General features: G+C 62.8%; 2 protein-coding genes across 6 annotated transcripts; both read right to left on the bottom strand.

Moving 5' to 3' along the window:
- Positions 1-506: 506 nt before the first annotated feature.
- Positions 507-8,672, bottom strand: TLE2 (TLE family member 2, transcriptional corepressor). 2 transcript variants are annotated; one of them, XM_065747334.1, is made up of 20 exons: positions 8,571-8,672; positions 8,402-8,487; positions 8,117-8,180; positions 7,576-7,620; positions 6,796-6,858; positions 6,602-6,676; positions 6,232-6,406; positions 5,711-5,727; positions 5,408-5,497; positions 5,196-5,240; positions 4,429-4,545; positions 3,561-3,678; positions 2,913-3,073; positions 2,726-2,793; positions 2,298-2,547; positions 1,847-2,094; positions 1,575-1,722; positions 1,336-1,486; positions 1,160-1,236; positions 507-1,072 (listed from the first exon to the last, which is right to left on the bottom strand). In XM_065747334.1, exons 1-20 carry the CDS (start codon positions 8,592-8,594, stop codon positions 965-967), a joined length of 2,130 nt encoding a protein of 709 aa, XP_065603406.1. In that variant the 5' UTR covers positions 8,595-8,672; the 3' UTR covers positions 507-964. The 2 variants fall into 2 exon arrangements, with proteins under 2 accessions (XP_065603406.1, XP_065603407.1); XM_065747335.1 differs by having other exon boundaries at positions 6,232-6,403.
- Positions 8,673-12,821: 4,149 nt separating this feature from the next.
- TLE5 (TLE family member 5, transcriptional modulator) lies at positions 12,822-19,602 on the bottom strand. 4 transcript variants are annotated; one of them, XM_065747344.1, is made up of 7 exons: positions 19,358-19,602; positions 19,041-19,138; positions 18,074-18,137; positions 16,608-16,652; positions 15,414-15,476; positions 14,242-14,316; positions 12,822-13,775 (listed from the first exon to the last, which is right to left on the bottom strand). In XM_065747344.1, exons 1-7 carry the CDS (start codon positions 19,382-19,384, stop codon positions 13,554-13,556), a joined length of 594 nt encoding a protein of 197 aa, XP_065603416.1. In that variant the 5' UTR covers positions 19,385-19,602; the 3' UTR covers positions 12,822-13,553. The 4 variants fall into 4 exon arrangements, with proteins under 4 accessions (XP_065603416.1, XP_065603417.1, XP_065603418.1 ...); XM_065747345.1 differs by having other exon boundaries at positions 12,822-13,772; XM_065747346.1 differs by having other exon boundaries at positions 19,041-19,117.
- Positions 19,603-21,300: the final 1,698 nt, after the last annotated feature.

Here is a 21,300-nt window from a genome sequence, read left to right as displayed (position 1 = left end):
GGCGATGGGGACCCCGCAGTGCTGGGAGGCAGCTGCTGCTCGCAGGGCCCTTCCCAGGGAGGTCCTCCTCGTTCGGTTCATTACCGGTTGCTTTGGTTTTCAATGGGGGTTGGGGGACCGAAGGGCTCTTTCTTTTTTAATGTAATTTTTTGGGGGGGGTTGTTTTATTTTTGTTGTTGTTGTTGAAGCGCTGGGCTGGGCAGGGTGAGGGCTCTCATCTCTCCCACCCTGTGCCTCCCAGGGCGTATTTAATAATAAAAAACAAAAGAGCAGTACGGTGTATCGCAGGGTGGGGGGTGGGAGACACAGCTCTGCACACAGCCATGGGGGAGAGAGGGCATTTCCAGCCCCCCCCCCCCCCCCGTGGCATTTTGGAGGACCCAGCACTGCAGCCCTTAGGGCAGAGCCCCCCATGCACATCATTGCGTGTCCTCCCACTCACCCCATGGTGCTCCAGAGGAGCTCAGCCCGCCCCCCCCCCCACACCAACCACTTTTTTTTCCTCTTTTTTTTCATTATTTTATTAGTAAGGATTTGAAAACGCCATTAAATACATCTCTTTACTGATAATTCACAGCTGGGGCTGCAGCAGAAAATTGGTGCCATTAAATCAGTAGCAGGAAACGAGGGGGGGGGGGGGGGGAAAGCAACACTGGGCTCTGACCTTCTCTGCCATGTGTGGCTGTGCCCCCTTTCCCCACTACAGACAGACACCCCCTGCCCTGCATCCCTCCCCCCATGCAGCCCCCTGCCCCCTCTGCCAAGCATCAGGAAGGGAGCTGGGGGGCTACAAAGGGTCAGCTCCCGCTCCCCAGCTTGCAAGAAAAGAACCAGGAGGGAGCAGCTCAAGGTGCAGTGGGGCCGGGCTGGCTGCTGCAGAGCTCAGGGTTTGGGGGCTCAGCCCCAGGGTGGGGGGGGTGGGGGCTCAGCCCCCCATATCCGAGCGGCACTCACAGTGTGGGCCTCAGTACACCACCTCGTACACTGTGGCCTTCTTATCACCAGAGCCCGTCACAATGTATTTGTCATTGATGGAGATGTCACAGCTCAGCACCGAAGAGGATTCTTTGGACTGAGAGGAGAAAGGATGGGGGGTGAGGGTGGTGTGGGCGGAGCAGCCCCCGCTCTGAGCCCCCCCCCCCCCCCCCCCACGCCTCACCTGGAAGATGCTGGCTCCGTAGGGCGTGCGCCAGGCGTTGAGCAGGTTGTCCTTCCCCGTGCTCACAAACCACTTCCCTGGGGCAGGAGGCAAAGCAGAGGTGTGGGACCCCTCGGGCACCACACCCCACCCCCCAAAAACGGGTGCAGCCCAAAGGCAGCGGGCAGTGCCCCTACCGCAGGCAGCGAACTTGAGGGAGAGGACGCAGCTCTCGTGGAGGTGCAGCTGGTACTTGTCGGGCTTGGTGACGTGCAGGATCTCCACGTTGCTGCTCTCCATGCCCACCGCCAACCACTCCCCTGTCGGGCAGTGCCCCAGGGAGAAGATCTGGGGGCAGAGGGGGTGGGCAGCAACAGAGCAGCACCGGGATACCGGAGGGGGTCGGGACACAAAGGAGGGGGGACCCGGTCCGTACCTGGGAGCTGAAATCGTGCTGCTGCAGCTGCCGCCCCTCCCGCAGGTCCCAGCAGCGCACTGTGTTGTCCAGGCCCCCCGTCCACAGCTTGGTGCCATAGTTAGAGATGTCGATGCAGCTGGCACCGTCTGTGTGGCCTTGGAACTGCCTGGGGGAGAGGGGATGGGGGGGGGGAAAAACACAGGCCGAGTGTGCAGCCGTCAGGGCTGCCTGCTCCCAGGGAGCACCTCCAGCATCTCCCCCTCCCCATCTCCCCCTTCCCCCCCGCTCACCTCACCATGGTCTGGTTCTGCAGGTCCCACACCACGATGTTGCCGTCGCTGCAGCAGGAGAAGCAGACTTTGGCGTCGGGGCTGATGGCCAGGGCGTAGCAGGCGGGGGCAGAGGAGGTGAGCTCGGCCTTGATGCGGGGCGTGGGGGCCGCCAGGTCCCAGATGGACAGGGTGCTGGCCTCCCCCCCCACGATCAGGCTGCGGCCGTCGGGGAGCAGCTTGCAGGAGCGGATGTAGTTGTCGCGGTTCTGGGGGTGCAGGGAGGACCCCGTCAGCCCCTCCAGCGGGATGGGGGGGGCACACAGCCCCCATTCCTTGAGCACAGGGCCCCACGTTTGGACCACGTGGAGTGGTGCAGCGGGGACACCCCAAACCCATCCCCCTCACACCCCCCAGATGTTACCCCACCCGTCCCCAGCACCCCGTGCCCCCCTTCCCCCGCCCCACGTACCAAGCAGTCCAGCTGGGCCACGGCCGTCTTGGTGCCCGGCTGCCCCACGTCCCACACCTTCACGCAGCCTTTGCCCCCGGTGTAGACGTGGCGCGTGGAGTTGCTGATGGTGACGGCGCAGACCACCTCGCCGTGGGCCAGGCTGTGCAGCTGCCGCGCGTGCCGGGGGATGCCGGAGCCCAGGAGGGCGTCGGGGGGGAACGGCACCGGCTGCATCTGCCCGTCGGCGCTGACGTGGAAGGAGTAGGCGCTGGGAAAGGGGACGGAGCGCTGACGGAGCCGCGCGGTGCCACAGCGGTCCCACCGAGCGCCCTTCGGAGGGGGAGCGGCGGCGGTGGGGACCTCGGGGCAGGGAGGGGACGGCCACCGCCGCCCCGCAGAGCCGCGTCCCCGCGCCTCGTCCCCTCTGTCCCTCCATCTCCACTTACGGTTTCCCCGTGGGGACGGACGGTGGCAGCGTGGAGGCCCTCAGGTGCGGGTGGGACTCGAAAGGCACCTGCACAGAGCCACGAACACGGTGAGCCCCCAAAGCAGTGCTGCAAACACGGCCTCCTGCCCACGCCCCTCCCCATCTTCAGCACGGAGCCCACCCCTCCCCCGCCGTGGGTGACTTACCATGGGGGAGCGCCCGTACACGGCGCTGCTGACCTGCGCTGGGAGTGGGAGCCCCACGTACACCCCCCCGGGGGCCGGCAGCTCGCCATTGAGGGCAGCGTGGGGCAGCAGGCCCAGGGATGTGAAGGGGCTGGAGACGCTGATGGAGGGGCTGCGAAGAGCTGAGGGAAGGGGGGAGAGGGAGGGCTGGAGGAGCGCGGCAGCCCCCGGCCCCCACGCAGCCCTGTGCCCCCACCCCGCAGTGCCCTGTGGCTCTGCTGGGGCTGTGGGATGTTACTGACATCGATCTCTGTTAAACCTCTGTTATTTTCCGGCCCAGACAAAGGTTTCATATCTCCATTCTGGCTCTTATTTCACCCCGGTGCTCTCTCTCTTCCTTCTCCCATCGCTTCTGATTCCTTTCGCTGGGTCACAGCCAAGCTCTTCCCAAGCCCTCAGCCCACATCTTCCCTTAATTTCCCTTAATTACACCCTCAGCCCTTCTGGAGGACCACCACCCACACCACGGCCTCTGCTCACCCTGCTGCCCATGCCCACATTGGCACAAACCCTCCCGCGGCTCTGAGCCCACGCTGAGCGCTCCACCATTCCCCAGCACAATGATTTCAGAGGTGCCCACGTTGGACCACACCGTCCCCAGGCACTCACCGGGGGGGTCCTTGGCTGCAGGCTGCCGGGGAAGGGCGGCCGAGCTGGGCCCCACACCGGGCGTGAGGGCATCACGGGGTGGGGGGGACGCGGAGGACACAGCCACGGGGGGGTCCGGCTGCAAGGCAGAGGAGGAGTGGCCTCAGAAAAACAGCCCTGAGGAAGCCACGGGGCAGCGGGGGTCTGCTGGGCACAGCTCTGCTGCTCCTCGTGTGCCCCCCCCCCTCCCCATTGTACAGGGGGTCCCAGCCCAGCGCTCCCCTCCACCCCACATCTCCTTCAGTCCTCTTTTTATTTTCCTCCCGACCTCTCCTCATTCTCTTCCTCTGTTTTCTGCCCGGGGATTTTGTTGACACCAGCAAAAAGGTGAAGGGGGGGGGGGGGGGGGGGAGAATAGGAAAAAAAAAAATTAATAAGAGAGCAAAGCTGCGTGCTGCGCTGGCAGATTGCTCCGGGCGCTTTGTCTGCTCTAATCCGATTGTCCCGGGGAGAAGCTGCTCGCTGCTCCCGCACCCACAGCCGCCTCCTGACCCCGGGGCCAGCGAGGACGAATGGCTGCGGGTCCCTGGGGGGGGCTGTGTGTGTGGGGGGGGGGGGGGGTAGAGGCAGCCCTCCCCCCTCCTCCACGCTGATGTTTCAATCTGAGAACGGGGCTGATGCTCGCTGAGGAGGAAGGGAAAAAAGGAAAAAGAAAAATCGATGGCTCGGAGCAGCTCTGGGGAGTCCTGCAGGCTGCCGGATGGAAAACACCTGCAGAGCCAGCCCCCCCCCCGCATGGCATCGCTCCCCCCCACCCAGCACCGACCTCTGGTCCCAGTGCTGATGGAGGACCCCAGTGCTGCCCCATCTCCTGCCCCACAGCCCTTACCAGCCCCGGCTCCTTCCGACGGCACGGCGTCGCGCTGCGGCTGCAGGTCGGGCTCTCAGGCACATCCCGGGCTGGGGGGGGACGGCTGCCGGGGCTGCCGGGCTCCGAGGGGGGGTCCTAAGGAGAAAAGGGGTCTCTGTGGGGCAGGAACCGCAGCCCCTCCGTGCTGGAGGGAGCGGCTGCAGGGGGAAGGCCGCCCGTCAGCTCTCGCTCTCCTGTAACCATTCAATTAGGGCTGTGATTTTTATCACCGCAATTACACCACTGAGCAGTTTTTAATGTGCCACTCTGCAGAAATCCCGGCTGCTGTTCCTTCCTGGGGCTGTATTTTCCTGGGAAGTGGTGGAAGGTGGGTGGGGGGGTGAAGAACAAAACGCCTGCTGTCCATCCCCAGAGTCTTCCACGGGAGGAAAGGGGATGTCCCCAGAAAGTACTCTCTCTGGGCTGTGCCAAAGCATTGAGGCATCTGCTGAGCGCTGGGGAAGGCGAGGGGGTGGGCTGTGCCCCCCTCCCCACATGGGATGCTGCGGGAGAGGTGCTGACGTGGGGCTGGAGGGCAGAGCCAAGAGCTGGCAGAGCTGAGTCCTGGCTGGCACAGCCTTCAGTCCTGAGCTCAGAACCAGGCCTGGCTGGCACGAGCGCATCCCACCGCACGTCCTGGCCGGCTGCCCCAGCACAGCGACCTAACAAATCCCAAAGTCAGGAGCCAGAGCCCTACAGCCGCTGAGCACAGAGCTTGGGGTGCCCTGCACGCAGCCAGGGCTCACCTCGTCCACCACCAGGTTGTAGTCACTCTTGTCCCCATCGCTGTCCTGCACAGAGGGGGAAACCCAGAGGGCTTTGGTGAGGGCTGGAAGAGGCTGTCTCCCCTGCGCATCCTTTATGTTACACCCCATGGGCAGTTCCCCCCCCCCTCCTCCCCCACGGAGATGGGATTTTTAGCACATCTCCCCGCAGGATTCCTGCCCCCTGCACTCACATAGTGCCCAGGCAGCTCCTTCTCCTCCTGGCTCTGCTTCAGCCCCAGCTCCTCATCAGGGGGGCTCTCTGGAGGAGACACTGACACGCTCTGAGCAGGTGACAGGAGGTGTGAGGGGTGGGGGCAGCCAGTCCTGTGCCCCCCCCATACATCCCCTCCGAGCAACGCTTCCACACTCCCACCTTTCCAGCCCGAACCCATCCACTCTGCTCCCTCCATCCCTGAGGGCAGCTGCCCTCCAAAAATCAGCCCCCCCCATGCCCCCCCGATGTCCCCAGGGCTGCTGGCACCAGCACGACTTACCCGGCTGGGGCTGCGCTCTGGGGCGTGGGCAGCACCGGCAGGCAGGGCAGCAGGGCAGGGCAGAGAAAAGGGGCTGTCAGTGGGGTGCCCGTGACGGGACGGGGGGGCACAGGAGGACGGAAGGGAGGCTGAGCCCATTTCCCACTCTGCCCACCTTGCTCTGCCCCACGTTCCCTCCCGCACACCTATGCCTCCCACGTTTCCCACCGCAGCCTCGTGGCCATCAAGGTTTTCCCTTCAAGTCTCAGCTTTGGGCACCAGGTCCTCACCAGGGGCAAACCCTCACACTAAGCAGGGGGAAGTGAGGGGGATGGGGGGGGGGTCTCAGGTCTGCCCTTGGTTAGGGGGGCACAGGGGGGCACAGAGGACCCAGGTGTGCACACAGCTCATGCTCTTGGGAGCTGCAAGAGAGCCAAAATCGGAGCCGGCCTCGCAATGAGCAGAGAGCAGGGCCACCCCCAGTGTGCCCAGGACACGGGTCGGCCTCGGAAGGGTTAATGCAGCTGTTCTCTATCCCTCACCTCTGCTCTCTTGCGCTGCTTTCTCCTCCTTGGCCGCCAGCTGTGACTGTGCCATCAGTGCCCCCGAGAGAGCCAGCAGCCCCACGGCCCCCCCGGGCAGGCTGTGCGTGCCAGAGGGATGGGGGGTGAGCGGCAGCTGGGGGGGGTGGTGGGAGAGGTGCTGCAGCTGCTGCTGCTGGAAGAGAGAAAGCAAACGGTCCTCAACATGGGGAGGAGGCAGCGATGCAGGGTGCAACGGGATGGAAAGCAAGGGGGAAAGAGCAGTTGGCCAAGGGGGCTCTCTGCCCTCTCCCCCTGCCCCGCTGGAGCCCAGCACTGTGCTCGATAAGCAAAGAAGACCCCCCCCCAACCGCCACACGGTGCGACTCACCCCGACGATGCTGTTGAGCTCTCCCATGGTGACCTGCTTGGCCCGCTCCACCGCCTGCAGGACCTGCTGCTGGTGCTGAGAGCGGGGCGGTCAGCAGCGCTCCGAGCCTCTCCCACCCCTCCAGCCCCACTTCTCCCCCCTCCCTGCTCGGGATGGCCCCACTTTACCCTTTCCCACGCGCATCCCCCGCTCACCTCCTGCGTCAGGAAAGGCACAATCTGGGCGCAGATGGCACTCAGCCTCTTGACAATCTCTGCCTGGAAGAGGAGGTGGAACTCAGCCCCGTGGCTCCACCGCTCCGTCCCAGCAGCGATGGATGTGCAGCACCTGGTGCTCCCTCCCCACGGAAAGGCAGAAACCCACACCTCCCACCTCCACCCCAACCCCCCCCCTCGGCTCCAGATACCCCATCATCACTCAGAGCTGGGGCTGACCCACGGCACCCATCCCTCGGTCACCCCACAGGGACGGCCCCCAGCCCCACTGGGGTTAAGGGAGCACATGGGGCTGCGCCAGAGGGCTCCGCCAGGTTCCCCCCAGTAACAAAAGGAGCAAAGGCAGAGGGGCTGAGCCAGCTGGAGGAGGATGGCAGTTGACTTGCCACTTTGTCAGGCATAGGTCCAAACTAATTTCCCTGGCACAGAGCCCGCGATGACTGGATTGATAAATCTGAAGAGGGAAAGCAAATTAACGCTGGAACAAAAGGGGAAGCAGGGAAGGGTGAAAACACTCCTCTGGCTTCGGGAAAAGGGAATAAAGAGGAGAGGGAAAAAAAGAAAACTAGAAAGAAAAGAAATATAAAAGGAAGACAACCCGTCCGCCTGCAGGCTCCAGCTCTCACTGCTTCCTGGGGCTACTGGGAGGACTCTGGGGCAGTGGGGCACCTGCAGAGCTCAGCCCCACAGCTCCCAGACCCTTCTGCAGGAGCCCTTGGATTTGTGGGGGTGAGGGAGGTGATGTCCCACCCCGCTCACCTGCTTGTGCATCTCGATGTTCAGCCCGTAGGACATCTCGTAGTACTGGAAAGAAATGAGGGCAGGGCTGCGTCGGGAGCTGCCGCCCCATTCATTGCCCACTGCTGTGGAGCAGCTCAGTGCGGGACAGCTCCCACCCGGGCGGGCGGTGTCACCCAGGGGAGGGGGCTGTCCGGGTCTGGATGCTTTCTGGACGGGACACGGTGAGCAGCAGCAGGAGAGGGAACGCTGCTCCCATCCCTGTTCCTTCCTTCTCCCTCCTCGACCCAGGGGGGTCCTGGAGAGCTCCCAGCACCCACCCAGGAGGCAGGAGGTGGGAGGGGGGGGGGGAGGAGCTCCCAAAAGGGCCAAATAAAGGGGAATAAATAAAAATAAGAGACAAACTGATGGCACAGCTCCAGAGCAGCGCTGTCGCTGGGAAGGGCCGTTAACTCCTGCTTCGCTCCCAGCCCTCAGCGCAGGGTCCCGTGGCGGGGAGGGGGCGGAATCGGGGCCGTGGAGGAGGGGGTGGCACCGTGGGGACGCTGCGGGGAGGGCTCACCATGACATAGTGCCGCTGCATCTCGGTCTTCTCGCTCAGCAGCTTCTCGCACTCCAGCTTCAGGCTGCGGAGCGGAGCGGTGGTCTTCAGCGCAGCCCCACGGGAGGGGACACGGCCACCCCCGGGGGGGGGGGAGAAGGGGGGAGGATCCGACCCCCGCAGCAGCGACACCGCTGTCCCCAACGCCCCGCGCTCGGCTCAGCCCTGGGAGGGGGAGCCCTGGGCACCCCGATTCGCAGACCCACGCTGCGGACCCCCCCGCCCCCATCACCTGTCGCCCCCCACCTGTGGTACTGCGCCTGCAGGAACTGGAACTCCTCCTTGATCCGTTCGCAGATCTCCAAAACCGAGAACTTGAAGGGCTGCCCGGGCTGCGGGGAGAGAGCACCGCGCCGTGAGCCGCCCCGCCCCGCACGGAGCTCCCGGGACGGCCCCGGTGACCCCCGGTACTCACCGGGTGCCGCCCCTGCGGGAACATCCCCACGGCTCCTCCGCTCCGCTCCGCTCCGCTCCGGTGGGGCGGACACCGGGCTCGCGGCTCAGGGCCGGGGGCGCCCGCGGGGTCCCCACGGGGAGAGCCCGGAGGGGGCGCGCCACGGGCTGGCAGCGGCGGGGAACGATTTAAGGTGGCGCAACCCCGCCGAAGCCGCAGCGCGCCGGTACCGGAGGCCGCGGGAGTCCCCCCCAGCGCCGCTCCACCTTAAGCAGCCTCACAGCCCGCCGCGGCGGGGGCCGCGCCCGCCATTGGCTGCCGCCGCTGAAGGGGCCGGCCAATCGCCGCGCTCCGCTCCCACATGGGTTCGTGACGCTTCGACCAATCACGCGGCGGGCGGAGCGCCGCGGGGGCCGCTGGGAGCTGTAGTCCGCCCGTCCGCCGCGCGCCGTCCGCCGACCCCGCCCGGCCCACGCGTGTCCCCCTCTGTCCGCAGTGCGCGCGGGGCCGCGGTCGCGTTCCGCCCGAGGGCACTGCGGCTCCGCAACGGCCGCACCGGGAGACGTCACCGCGGGGGGAGCGGGCGGGCGGACCATCGGCCCACCACGCCTTGCGGCGGCCGCCGGCTGCCACTCAAAGTAACGTGGGGCGGTGGAGGAGTGCTCCCCCCCCACCTTCCGCCCTTCCCCCGCCCCCCCCCCGCGCTGCCCGCAGAGCCCCGAGAGCCGCGGGAGGGGGTGGGGTGGGGGAGGGGGGGCGATGCGAATGGGTATCGGCATGTAAATCCGACGGGGGGGTTAAAATGCGTGGCACGGGGGGGGTGGGGGGTGGCGCTGGGGACGGAGGGCAGCAGCGATAGGGAAGAGAATATGGGGTAGGGAATAGGGGCTGGGGACGTATGTAAGGGGACATGGGGCAGAGGGATGTAGACTGAGGGACGGGGGTATGGGTCAGGAGAAGTGGGGCAGGGGGCTGGAGACGAGGACAGTAGCCATAGAGAAGGGAATATGGGGCAGGGAACGTGTGGCTGGAGACATAGGGAAGGGGGACATGGGGCAGGGGGCTGGAGATAAAGAGCAGAAGACACAGGGAAGGGTATGTGGGGTAGAAGACTCAGTGAGGAGGATGTGGGGAAGCAGACAGTGAACAGGGGACACGGGGAAGGGGATGTGGGACACGGGGCAGCAGACATGAAGAAGGGAACAAGGGGAAGAGGGCACTGTAGGGGATGTGAGACATAGGGCAGGAGACACAGGGAAGGGGTATGGGGAAGGTAACGAGGCAGGGCTGGGGGAGCTGCAGAGGATGAAGGCAGTGAGTTCCCCCCACAGTGAGAGCGGGGACAGCCCAGCCCTGGGGGGCTTTGCAGGGATTTTTGGCCACGCCGTGGAGGAACAGAATTGGGGTCACCCAAGCAAAGATGTGGGTTTTCCCTGCGTGGGCTCACACCTGCTTTGTTTGCCTGACCCATGGAAGCAGGGACACCTTGTCACCACGTGGCTGTGGGCTGGGGGGGGGATGCTGAGGGGTGTGGGAGCCCTGCAAGCAGCCCAGCAGCTGACAGGCCCCCGTTGCTGGCACTGCCTTCGATCCGTATGTTGGCTCCTGTTTGCACTTACCGGCTCTGAGTGGTTTTTAATTATTGATGCCTCTTTTAGCTTTTATCTCGTGCTTGCTGCAGCCAGGAAGGGCTTGGCGTTCCTGCATTAGTGATGAATTGGGAAGGAGGCCCTGCTCCACCGCGCTGCAAAGCATTCCTGGCTTGCAGGCTTGTGCCATTGTTTCAAGCAAAGCTGTGCTGAAAAATGAAGAGGTTGGGAGCCAGGAGGGGGGAAGTGATGGAGGCGATCCCCGCTGTTCCCGCAGCGATGCAGGGGAGGAGGAAGCCGCAGGGGATGGCAAAAAATCAAGTGAGGAAACCTGCTTGACCCAGCGAGGAACTGGCAGCGACTCACCTCGCCGAGGAGGAAAGATGCCATTTTGTCACCTCTCCAGCGACAGGCAGGTGGCAGGGGAAGTGACACGAGACAGCGGGGTCCCGCCAAGTGCTGCAGGCAGGAATCGATGTCAGGTCAGGGCTGGAGGCTCCGAGGACAGGGCACGGGCTCCCCTTCCCCCCCCCCAAGACAAGCCGCAGCTTTGTGGAGCTTTTCCAAGGAGCCCTGTGCCAGCAGGGCTGGCTCGCAGCCTCGCTGCCCGCATCGCTCTCCCACTCTCACACCACATCCTCAGAAGCGGTTTCTCTGCCAGGAGAAGGTCTTCAATCATCCCCAATCAGCAGCGCTTTGGGGACCCCGCGTCGCTCGCCGCTCACGTGGCCCCAACCTCTCCTGGCAGGGCAGGATGGGCTGGCAGTGCTGCGGGGGGGGGGGGGGTGATGAGGCAGAGCAGCCTGTCTGGACACGGCGATGCTGCTTCCTCCACTCTGCAGCTACGAGGGGACTCACGAGGGGATTTCTAACCCTTTTTAAACCCCTTTGTTGTTAGATTGGAGCCCAACTCAAGAAGGTGCCCTAAGGAATGGGGAGATCCAGAAGCAAACCCAGCAAGTGTGCAGGGAACGCAGCACTGCTGGTCTGAGGGGGCCCCAGGAGAAATGCCTCGAGTGCAAAGCCAGCGTGCTCCGGGAGCACAGCACAAGACCCAGCATCTGCTGGGAGGCACGAGGGATTTGGAGGGCCTGAAAGCTCTGTCTTTGCGCTCTGGAGCAGGTCAGCCTCCCATGGGGAGCAAGGAAGTGCCAGCAGCCAGGCCAGGAGCAGCCCGCCGGCAGTGGGGATGCTCAGCCAGCAGCCTCGTGGTTTGTTCGACCCTTTGCCCACCGAACCGAAGCTGCTAATTAGCTCTAACAACAGGGACGTCTGTTCCTCTGAAGTCGCCAGCCTGAAAACGCCCCAGACCAATTCCTCCTAAATCCTCCTCCCCTTGCACATCCATCAGGAATAACATCCACTTACCCGTGCTCCCTGCCCCCAGGCTGAGGCTGAACCGCTGACCTCGAGGTGAAAGCGCTTGAAAAGCTTTAGCCGTCCCGCAGCCAGCATGCTCCCAGCGGGATTCTCAGCAGCACTGACGGAGCAGAGAGGACTTTTAGCAGCTGCCGTACCCGGAGCTCGGAGCCGTGCTGCCCTTTCACACGGGGATCCCGCTCACCCGGCCGCGGTGATGCCCTGTGACACCTGGGGTCACCCCGCAGCTCCCGGTGCTCCTGCCTGGGAGCTGCTGCTCCGCTCAGCCTGCACTGCTGGGGAGGGCTGGGATTTGGGATCCCTCCTTGGATGGAGGGAGTGCTGTCGTGGGCTCGTGGTACTCCGGGCCCTGTGACCCATGTGAGGTCACTGCCCCTGCTGATGCCATGTAACCCGCCCGCAGCCCCATAACCCATCAGAGGTTGCAGGACCAGTTGTCTACCGAGGCCCAGGGCCCTGCAACCCACCCAGGGCTCTGTGACCCCAGCTGATGCCCAGGAGCTGTAACTCCCCCTCCCTGAGACCCATGGCCCCATAACCACCCGATACCCTGTAAGCCACCTGCAGCCCCATAACCCATCAGAGGTTGCAGAACCTACCAAGGCCCAGGGCCCCATAACCCCACTGAAGCCCAAATCCCTATAATCCAGCATCGCCCAGGGCCCTGTAACCTCCTCCCTTCCCTCCACCAAGGCCCAGGAACCCCATCATAGCATACTGGAGGCTGCAGGCCCTGTAACCCACCCAAGGCCCTGTAACCCACCTGAGGCCTCATAACCCCTCCAAGACCTCATAACCCACTTGAGGCCCAAGGCACTGTAATACCACCAAGGCCCCATAACCCCCCAAAGCCCTGTAACCCCCCCCCCCTCAAGGCCCAGGGCCCCGTAGTGCATCATAGACTGCACTATAACCTATATACAAACCTATAACCCACCTCAAGGTCCTGTAACCCCCCCAGCACCCCATAACCCCACCAAGGCCCAGGTTCCCATGCAGACCCCACAAACCAACCCCCCTTCCCCCCCCCTCTTTTGGTGCTGAGCCCAATCTCTGAGCCTCCTTCCCCGGGGGAGGAAATTCTCCCACTCCAGCTGGCCTGGGAGATACCAGAGGAAGATGTTATCAGGGCAGAGCAGGCTCGCTAACCAGGGGACGGCTCTAATTATTAAGAGCCAATTCTATTACAGCGATCTCAGCCCTGGGGTGATGGGGGCCATGCCCTCCCCAGGGGCCCCCGCACACACCCCCCCCCCCCCAGGAAAGCATTTCTAAGCAAGAAAACAGGCAGCACGTCACCATCTTAACCAACCTTCTTATTTCTTTATTTGAAAGGCACAGCTTGTACGTCCTTGATACAGCATTTTCAGTTCCTCTTATTATAGGTCAAGTGATTAAACACAAAAAGCAAAACAAGATCTGTCTAAAGGACTATATACAAACACCAGATTATTATTTAATTTTATTCCTTTTAGTTGTCGTTGTTCCATTTTTGTATTATTTTTTTGTTTTTTAGAAGACACGCTAGCGCACGGAGATAAGAACAGAGAAAGCTGCTGTATCCTCTACGGGGGGGGCACGGGGAGGGGGCCGGGGGTCTCCCAGGCACCCGAATGCCCCTCAGCCACCCCCAGGCTCCCAGCCCCCCACGGCAGCGGGTGTTGTGCTGAGGGGAGCGGGCAGCGGGGTCCCCCCCAGCCCGAGAAAACCCGGCTGGACACGTGGAACTGCGGCGGTTGCTGCGGGACTGGTTAAAAACAGAGACATGCAGAACAGCGAGGAGCCGGAGAGGTGGGGGTGGGGGGGTGGGGGGTGTGCAGAAACCGGTAGGATTGAGGGTCGTCGTTAAATACCGAGGGGGAGCAGTGGGTGCGGTGCCCCCAGAACGGCCAGAGCGGGTGCGGGACGAAGCTGGGCCGGGTGCGGGGGGCACACAGCGGCTGCCACGGTGCTGCCCTCGGGTGCTGCTGCCTGCGGGCGCTGCATCAGGCACGGACCCCCCCTCCCCCCGCCCAGCAGCCCCGACCCCTTCACTCTAATCTGACTTCTCCCCGTCGTCGTCTTGGTGGGCGTCCCCGTCGTGGCCGTTCTTGTCTTCCTTGGCCAAGTGCGCCTGGGAGCCCAAGGCCGAGAGCGAGAGGAGGCCGGAGCCGGCGCTGACGGCAGGGAGGGACGGGGGCTGCAGCCCCACGGGCAGCGGGGTCAGAGGCAGCGCCAGGGCTTGGAGCTGCGAGAGCTGGTGCGCTTGGAGCTGCTGCTGTAGGGAACGAGGGGCGGGCGGGGGGGTGGGAGGGGGCAGCTGTCATTTCAAGGGCACCCGAGCCCCCTCCCCCAGCCCCGAAGGCCCGGCTGCCCCCACAGGGGGCACCCCAGCACTCAACAGCGCGTCCCCGGCGGAACGCGGTCCCGCTGCCGCGGGGTGCCTGGCCTCGGCCGCTGCCGTGCTCCGAGGATGCGGTTAAACCCCTCACAGCCTTGACCAGGAACACATGGTGTTTTCCCAGCAAAGAGCTGCTGCAGCTCCTGCCCCAAACCAAAGCCTCTCTCCTTACGCTGTGTGGGATGGAGCAGAGCCCGCGTTCCCTTGCAAAGCCAAGCAACATCCCAGCGAGCCTGGACGAACCAGCAAGGCCACCCCAGCCCACCCCAGCCCACCCTCAGCTCTGCCAGCACAGGCACCGTTCCCATCCCCCCACAGCCAAACTTAAACATGCACCACGTACACGGATGATGGAGTTCAGCTCCGGCGCCGTCACCTGCTTGGCTCGTTCAATGGCTCCCAGGACTTGCTGCTGGTGCTGGGGTGGGGAAGAGAAGAATTTGGGTCATCTCAGGCTTAGGAAGGAAGGAGGACAGGGACACAGCACACGTGCATCCTCCCTCCTGCCCCATCCCTGCATCCACCCCAAAGTGGGCAGCACCTCCCACCCTCCCCAGCCCTGACACGCCAGCAGAACCCCCCAGGAGCAAAAACAAATCAAGCCCCAACTGTCAGAAGCTCTCAGGCAGCTCCCCAGCCCTGACACACCCCCCAGGCTCCAACCTGGAAGGTGCTGCTGGGGGTGAGCCCTGCACAGCTCCAGACAGACAGGGAAAAGAGCTGCATTGTGTACTTAAACAAAATAAAGGAGGGCTGTGTTTGCTCCCGTGAGAGCACGAGGTCTCCCAGCACCAGGTCTGACCATCCCGCTGCTGCCAGCGGTGTATTCTTTCTGTCCTGGCAGAAGGACAGGGCTGGGGAGGGGGAACGTGTCGCATTAAGAAGCAAAGGGTTTAGCTGGGGCTTAGTTATCAGCCACCTCTGATCTGCTCAGCAAGCCACTCTGCCTTCCCCCAGAGCAGGTGGGGAGCAGCAGCAGCATGGCCCGCCCCACCCACCCCACCCCACAGCTCATCCTGGCCCCAAAATGCAGCCCCCACCCCACGGCCCCTGAATGGGGTCATAAGGGACAGCATAAGGATGGACGGACTGACACCGCAATGAGGGTGTTTCAGCAGCTCCCCCTTCCCCTGAGCCCTCCCAATTAATTTCTCAGGGCAGTGTGAGGAGCCCATCAGCCACATTAATTAATGAGGCAGAGGAACCTGGTCTCTAGGAGCCATATGGAGGTATTTTTTAATGTTCAGCCACCCAACCCTTGCCCGCACCCAGCCAGGAGCACTGGGAGTCACGGGAGTGGGGTGAGAACAGAGCCCAGTTTGTCTGCAGCTGCCCCACAAAGGGGACAGACACACACACACCAGTCCCAGCACAGCCTGGGGGCTCAGACGTGGGCTCAAACCTCTCCTGAAGGGCTCATCCTGCACAGAGCAGGCACGGGTGGAGGAACTGGGAAAGGAGCACCCCAGGGCTTCACAGTGCCACAGCCCCCGAGCTGGGCAGTTGGACAGTTACCTCCTGTGAAAGGTAGGGCAGAACCTGCGCACAGATCCCATTGAGCCTCTTGACGATTTCAGCCTGAAGAGTGGGGGAAAAAAAAGCAAAACAAACAGAGAGGAATGGCACGAGGGGACCCCCTGTGCCCACCCCATCCCCTGCAATGGAAACACACGTGCTGGAGGGAGCCCGGTGTAAGGGACAGCTCGCCCCCCAAATGCTTAAATAGATCAGTGCTGCCAATGGCAAAGAGCGAGTTCTCAATATTCTCTTCCCTCTCAGGGTCTCTAGTGTTCATTTAATGAAGTCAGGAGCAACCAGAGAGAAAATTTATTTTAGACCGAGGTGGGCATGTGCTGAATTACACCCACTGTGCCAATGCAGTGAGCTGCTGCCATGACCTTCCCTTTGCTGGGCATCTTCAGCCCCCCCTCCCTCATACCCCCAAGGGCTGACATGGAGCACAGGGCCGGGGGCAGCAAATCAGGGCTGCATTAAAGCTTTTCGGCTGGGGAAGAGCTCAAACAGTCCAAAGGAATGGGGGAAGAGGGACCCGGAGGGATTAGGCAAGCACTGACACGGGCTGGGAGATGGCAGTGGGGAGCTGTGGCTCAAATCCTGCAGCTTGGCCGAAAGATTTCCCTCCCAAGGCGATGGGATCGGAGGCTCCGAGTGCGTTTGCAGGGAGCAGAACAGTGCTAAGAGGCTTTGAGCTGAGCTGGGACACATACAGACGACCGTGACCAGGAGCTAAAGGAGCTCACGTTGTTAACAGCACAGGTAATTAGCCACTGGAGATACTTAACAGCTGAACCACCAGCGAGGGGAAGCAACAAACCCAGCCAGGCTGCAGCAGAGCCTCCACCAGCAGGAGCTCAGCACTGTCTGACCTCATCTGTGGGGCGGGGGACATGGTCACCCCCTGCCACCCAGCACAGGCAGGTGTGCACCCAGAGCCAGAGCACCCCCAGGTGGGTCCCCTCCTTCCGGAGGGGTTTGCAAAGGCAGCTTTTTGCCAGGACGACTGATTCTTTCTCTTTTCCCTCCCAGCAAGAAAAGACGTTTTTATAAGGTCAAGGGGTGGAAAAAATGCAAAGTCCTCCCCCACGCCAGAGCTGGCGATCCCAAACGCAGCGCTGACGTTTGACATCCTGAAATACCACCGAAGGGACAGAGGGCACAGCACGCAGCCCACCCTCCCCCTCCCCATACCTGTTTGTGCATTTCAATATTCAGCCCATAGGACATCTCGTAATACTGCAGAGCGGGGAAGAAGAGAACAAACAAACAGAGTCAGGACTTCAGCAGGCAAAGAAGCTCCACACATCCGTGCCTTCCTACCATCCCCTGCCTGCTCCAGCCCGGGTGGCACCTGGGAATAACCCAGAGCCCACTCAACAGCGTCACAGACCCCTGCCATCGTGCTCTGCACATCACTGCCCGGCCCTGGGAGCTGTGCCTGGCCCATCTCCTAACACCCACGTGGCTGCTCTGGCAGCAAATGGAAGGACTCACTGCTGGGCTCCAGCTGCACACAGCTCCAGCTGTTTGGGAAGGAGCTGCGGGAAACACGCACACAAAAAACCAACCCCCCCCCACACACCAGCAACAGGCAGCTCCAGTGCAAGCTATTGGCAGGAGAAGCTGATTCCTGAGCCCTCCAAGAGCTGTTTGTAAGGCCGATTTGGGGACTCCTCCTTCATCTTTCCTCCCCTCCGTTCTTCCAAAGGGGAAAGAAGATCCACATCTGCGCTCGCTTTGTTCTGAGAGGAGCACATCACTGCTGCTTTGACATGCACCGCTCTGCTCCCACACTGCTGCTCCTCTGCATCCTGCAGCACGAAGCAGGAGCCCCACGCTGCTCACTGCGGCTCGTCCAAGAAGCAGAGCAGCTCTGCACACAGACAGGAGCCCTCTCCTTGCTCCCCACGCACTGGGCAGGACCCTTAAGTACCAAAATAGCAATTCTGGTGTCATGAATGGTTAAAAAGGATCCCCTGGCCTCCAGGTGTGGCTGTGTGACACTACGTGGAACATGTGACACTACGTGGAACATGCATTTATCAGTGAGAAACGGGCAGAACTAAGCAGTGGGCTTCACCACGCACACAGACAGTGCTGAGCAGCTCTGTCCAGGTGTGGGGATCAGACCCACACACAGCACAGGAGGACAGGAAGGCTCCATCACGCCTGGGTTTCAGTTTTTCCATTGACTTCCACATCTCCTTGCCTCCTCCCTGGCAGTGCAAGCAGGCACCAGCCCCTCTTTACAACCAGTACAGCATCCCATAAAAACACAGCTCTTTCCTGGAAGACTCCTCCTCAGGATCCCAACCGAACCTGCACGGCACCAGCTCCAGAACCCCTCCACCCCATCCTGCATCCCCATCCTGCTCTGCATCCCTTACAGCACCCCCATTCTTCATCCCTGTCCTGTACAGCATCCCCATCCTGCACTGTACCCCCATTCTTCACCTCTGTCCTGTACAGCACCCCCATTCTTCATCCCTATCCTGCATCCCCATCCTGCACCGCACCCCCATTCTTCACCCCCCCTCCTGCATCCCTGCAACCCCACACACGCAGCCCCGAGCGAGGAGCTCTGCGTGCAGGATCCCAGCAGCACGGACACCTGCTCCCCACCCGTGCCACCCACACGCTGCCCCGCCGCTCCTCACCATGACGTAGTGACGCTGCATCTCCGATTTCTCGCTGGCGAGCTTGTCGCATTCCAACTTCAAGCTGCAAAGGCAGAAAGCGGTGAGAGGACCACGAGCAGGGGGTCGCATCCTGCGGGGTCCGTCCCATCCCGCTGCACGCCCCGCTGCGGCTCAGCAAGCGGCCAGGCCCTGCTCTGGAGTAGCCCAGGTGCAGCTCAAGCCTCCAGAGTCATTGTTTTTCCCCTTTCCACCGGGTTCGTTGCACCCTTAAGAGCAAACACGCTGCTCTCTGTGCTTTACTCAGCTCCCCAGCCCGGCAGCTGCAACCAGCATGTGCCGTGGTTTTATGTTTCAAACAAGAAACAGCTTCACCTCCACCAAACCTGCTGCTCCGCGAGCAGATCGAGTCCTGCAGCACTGGGGGGGGGGGGGGCAGCTGCACGATGCTGAGCCGGGGAGGTGGGAGCAGCGGGGATAGGGCAACGCGCTGAGCAATGGTTTGGTGCATGCGTGCAGCTACGACGCAAACAGCCAGAGCCCATCGGCAGCCAGCTTTTGGGTCAGCAGAAGCCATTCCGCAGGCGGAAAAGCGGAAGCATTTGGCTTTAAGTGCTCCCTGCAGCATTCGCGATCCAAGAATGGCAGCCAGCGGGGAGAGGGGAGGAAAACTCCCAGCGAGAGGAGGGAGGGCTGGAGGAGCTGCGCACGGGAGGGCTGGCAAAGTGCGCGCTGCGACGGCTGAGCTGTGCACCGGGGGGAAGACCTGGCTGGGGGGGAGGGGGGGGCAGAGCATTTTAAATCCAGAATCCCATCCTTTGGCCGCCGGTGGGCAGAGTGCTCTGCTTGGATCACAGCTTTTGGCCAAAGCGTGCGGCCAGGTCCCCCCCTGCTGCTCCGCCAAACAGAAGGAACGCAGCAATGGGTGCACACCGGCCCCCCCCCGGGATGCTCAGGGTGGTGCCTGGAGGCGGTACCCGGCACGTACCTGTGGTACTGGGCCTGCAGGAGCTGGAACTCGTCCTTGATGCGGTCGCACGAGTCGGAGGTGGTGAACTTGAGCTGCTGCGGCAGGTGAGAGGAGCCCTTGAACAACACACACAGCGCTGCACACCCAATGGGGGGCCCACAGCGCTGCCCACCCCCCCACCGCAGCCTGCTGCCACCGGGACCGCCACCGCCCAAGGTCACCCGCTCCCCCCGTTCCCGGTGGCTGCGGGCGGGGAGGGGGCGGCTCTCGGTGCTCCCCTCCCTTCCCTCCCTCCCCGCTTCCGTCCTTCCTTCCTTCTCCCGGTGCCGCCGTACCGAGTGTCGGCTTTGTGGAAACATCATGTCAGGCTGCAGCCCGGCCCACCGCACGCAGCGGTCCCCGCGCACCGCACCGCTCCGTTCCGTTCCTCCCCCTCCGCCTTTGTCCGCGCCGGGCCCGGCCCCGCGGCCGCCCCGCGCCGCTCTGCCCCGAGCCGCCGCCTATTGTCTAATGGCGGCTGCGATCCGCTCCGTCCTGCGGCTGCTCGGCACCACCTGCCGCCCCGCCGCCGCCTCCCCGGGCCGGGCGGGCCCACGGCCGTCCCCGCCCCCGCCGCGATCCGGGCGGTGCGGGGCGGTGCGGGGCGCGGAGCTGCTCTTCCCACCCCCCGCTCCCCCCCCCGTCCCTCCTCCCACCCCCTCCCCGTCCTTCGCCAGCCATGATGCTCTGCCCCCCCCAACCCCGGTTCTCGGTCAGACCCCGCTCCGTGGGATCCTTTTGGGGTCTGCCCTGGGACGGAGAGCCCCGCACCTGCTGGGTCCGGCGGGGCGTCATGGGATCAGGGAAGGATTTGGGTTGGGGGGGGACCTTAAAGATCATCCAGCTCTGCCACTCTTGCCGCTGGCTGGATGCCCCCATACCCCCCCTCCCCACACACACACACGAGCTCGGGATGCCCAGAGCCCATCCACGCGTGGGGCACCTCCAGGAATGGGGCACCCACAGCTCCGGGCAGCAGTGCTGGGGCCTCACTGCCTCTGGGTGAAGGATTTCTTCCTCACATCGAACCTAAATCTCCTCTCTTTTAGTTTAAAGCCATTCCCCCTCGTTCTGTCACTATCAGACCATGTAAAAAATCTCCTCCTGCTGCCTGTACTGCACTATAAGGCCACAGTGAGGACTCCCCAGAGCCAAACACCCCCAGCTCCATCAGCTGTCTCCATAGCAGAGGTGCTCCAGTGCTCAGAGCATTTTCCGGTCCCACTCCCACAGCCCCACATCTTTCCTGCGCTGTGGGTCCAGGCCTGGGCACGGCACTGCAGCTGGGACCTCACGAGGGCAGAGCACATGGGACGGTTCCCCTCCCGCCCCATAAGTGCATCCCAAGTGGGGACTGCTGGACTGCCATGGACTGCAGTGCTCCAGCTGTGACCTCCCAACCAATTCCTTATCCACCTCGCTTGGCCCACCCTTCAAACCCCATATTTCTCCCATTTAGAGACAAGGGTGTGGTGTGGGGCCGTGCAAAGGCCTTGCACAACTCCAGGCTGACAACGTAAGCTGCCCTTCCTCTGTCCACCAATACCATCCCTGGAGGCCGCCAGGTGGGTCAGTCCCATCTGCTCTGGGCCAACTTGGCTGTCAGCAAAGCCCCCTCCCCTTCTCCTTACGGCTCTTGGTGTGATGCTGCAGGGTCTGAGCCCCTTGGCAATGTGGGGCTCACCATCCCAATGCACCATCATAGTGCAGGGCTCATCATCACAGTGTGAGGCCCAAATTTTGAGCTGCCATGCCCCAGGGATCCCCAGGACAAAGCAGTGCCTCTTCTCTGCTTTCCTTTGCTGGAAGAATCCGTGCTCAGAGCAGCACCATGGCGGAGCACCATGGGCAGAGGCAGCGGTGCTCGGGTGCTGGTGAACGGAGCAATGCTGCTGGGTCCCTGCACGGTGAAAACAAGGAGCCAGGAGCAGGTGTGTGTGTGCACAGGGAGCCTTCATCACTTTCAGCTGCTGCTCTCTGCCTATCTTGAAGTCAGTGCATTTTCTGATTAAAAATAAAACCTCGCACGTCATGACTCCAGCAATGAAGGCTGGGCTGTTGTGCTATTTATTTTTAAAGAGAACAATATAGCAGCTGAGTTATTGTGACAGCTCCTGCATACTGTGCAGGAGCTTTTTCCCTCCGACATCTCCATATTAGTGCAAACTGTGACAGCTTCCTGCCGAGGATGATTAACGGTGCAGGCAGGCTTTGTGTCCCTGCAGGATGGGGGCTGCAC

The sequence above is a fragment of the Cyrtonyx montezumae genome, unplaced genomic scaffold, assembly GCF_038088225.1.
Source record: "Cyrtonyx montezumae isolate F1298 unplaced genomic scaffold, pur_monq_1.0 scaffold_44, whole genome shotgun sequence".
Classification (NCBI taxonomy): Eukaryota; Metazoa; Chordata; class Aves; order Galliformes; family Odontophoridae; genus Cyrtonyx; species Cyrtonyx montezumae.
The sequence above is the reverse complement of the archived record's forward strand: the minus strand, read 5'-3'. Positions and strand labels throughout refer to the sequence as shown.

What these genes read in the sequence shown, in the direction of transcription:
- TLE2 (XM_065747334.1), bottom strand. Translation starts at nt 8,594, where the DNA reads ATGTTCCCGCAGGGGCGGCACCCG. An exon ending in AGCTCAACAGCATCGTCGGG is followed by an intron (nt 6,407 to 6,601) that starts GTGAGTCGCACC and finishes TCTCTCTTCCAG; the next exon opens with CAGCAGCAGCTGCAGCACCT. An exon ending in TCCGTCCCCACGGGGAAACC is followed by an intron (nt 2,548 to 2,725) that starts GTAAGTGGAGAT and finishes CCCCTTTCCCAG; the next exon opens with CGCCTACTCCTTCCACGTCA.
- TLE5 (XM_065747344.1), bottom strand. Translation starts at nt 19,384, where the DNA reads ATGATGTTTCCACAAAGCCGACACTCG. An exon ending in TTCCACAAAGCCGACACTCG is followed by an intron (nt 19,139 to 19,357) that starts GTACGGCGGCAC and finishes GTGTTGTTCAAG; the next exon opens with GGCTCCTCTCACCTGCCGCA. An exon ending in CTGCAGGCCCAGTACCACAG is followed by an intron (nt 18,138 to 19,040) that starts GTACGTGCCGGG and finishes CTGCCTTTGCAG; the next exon opens with CTTGAAGTTGGAATGCGACA.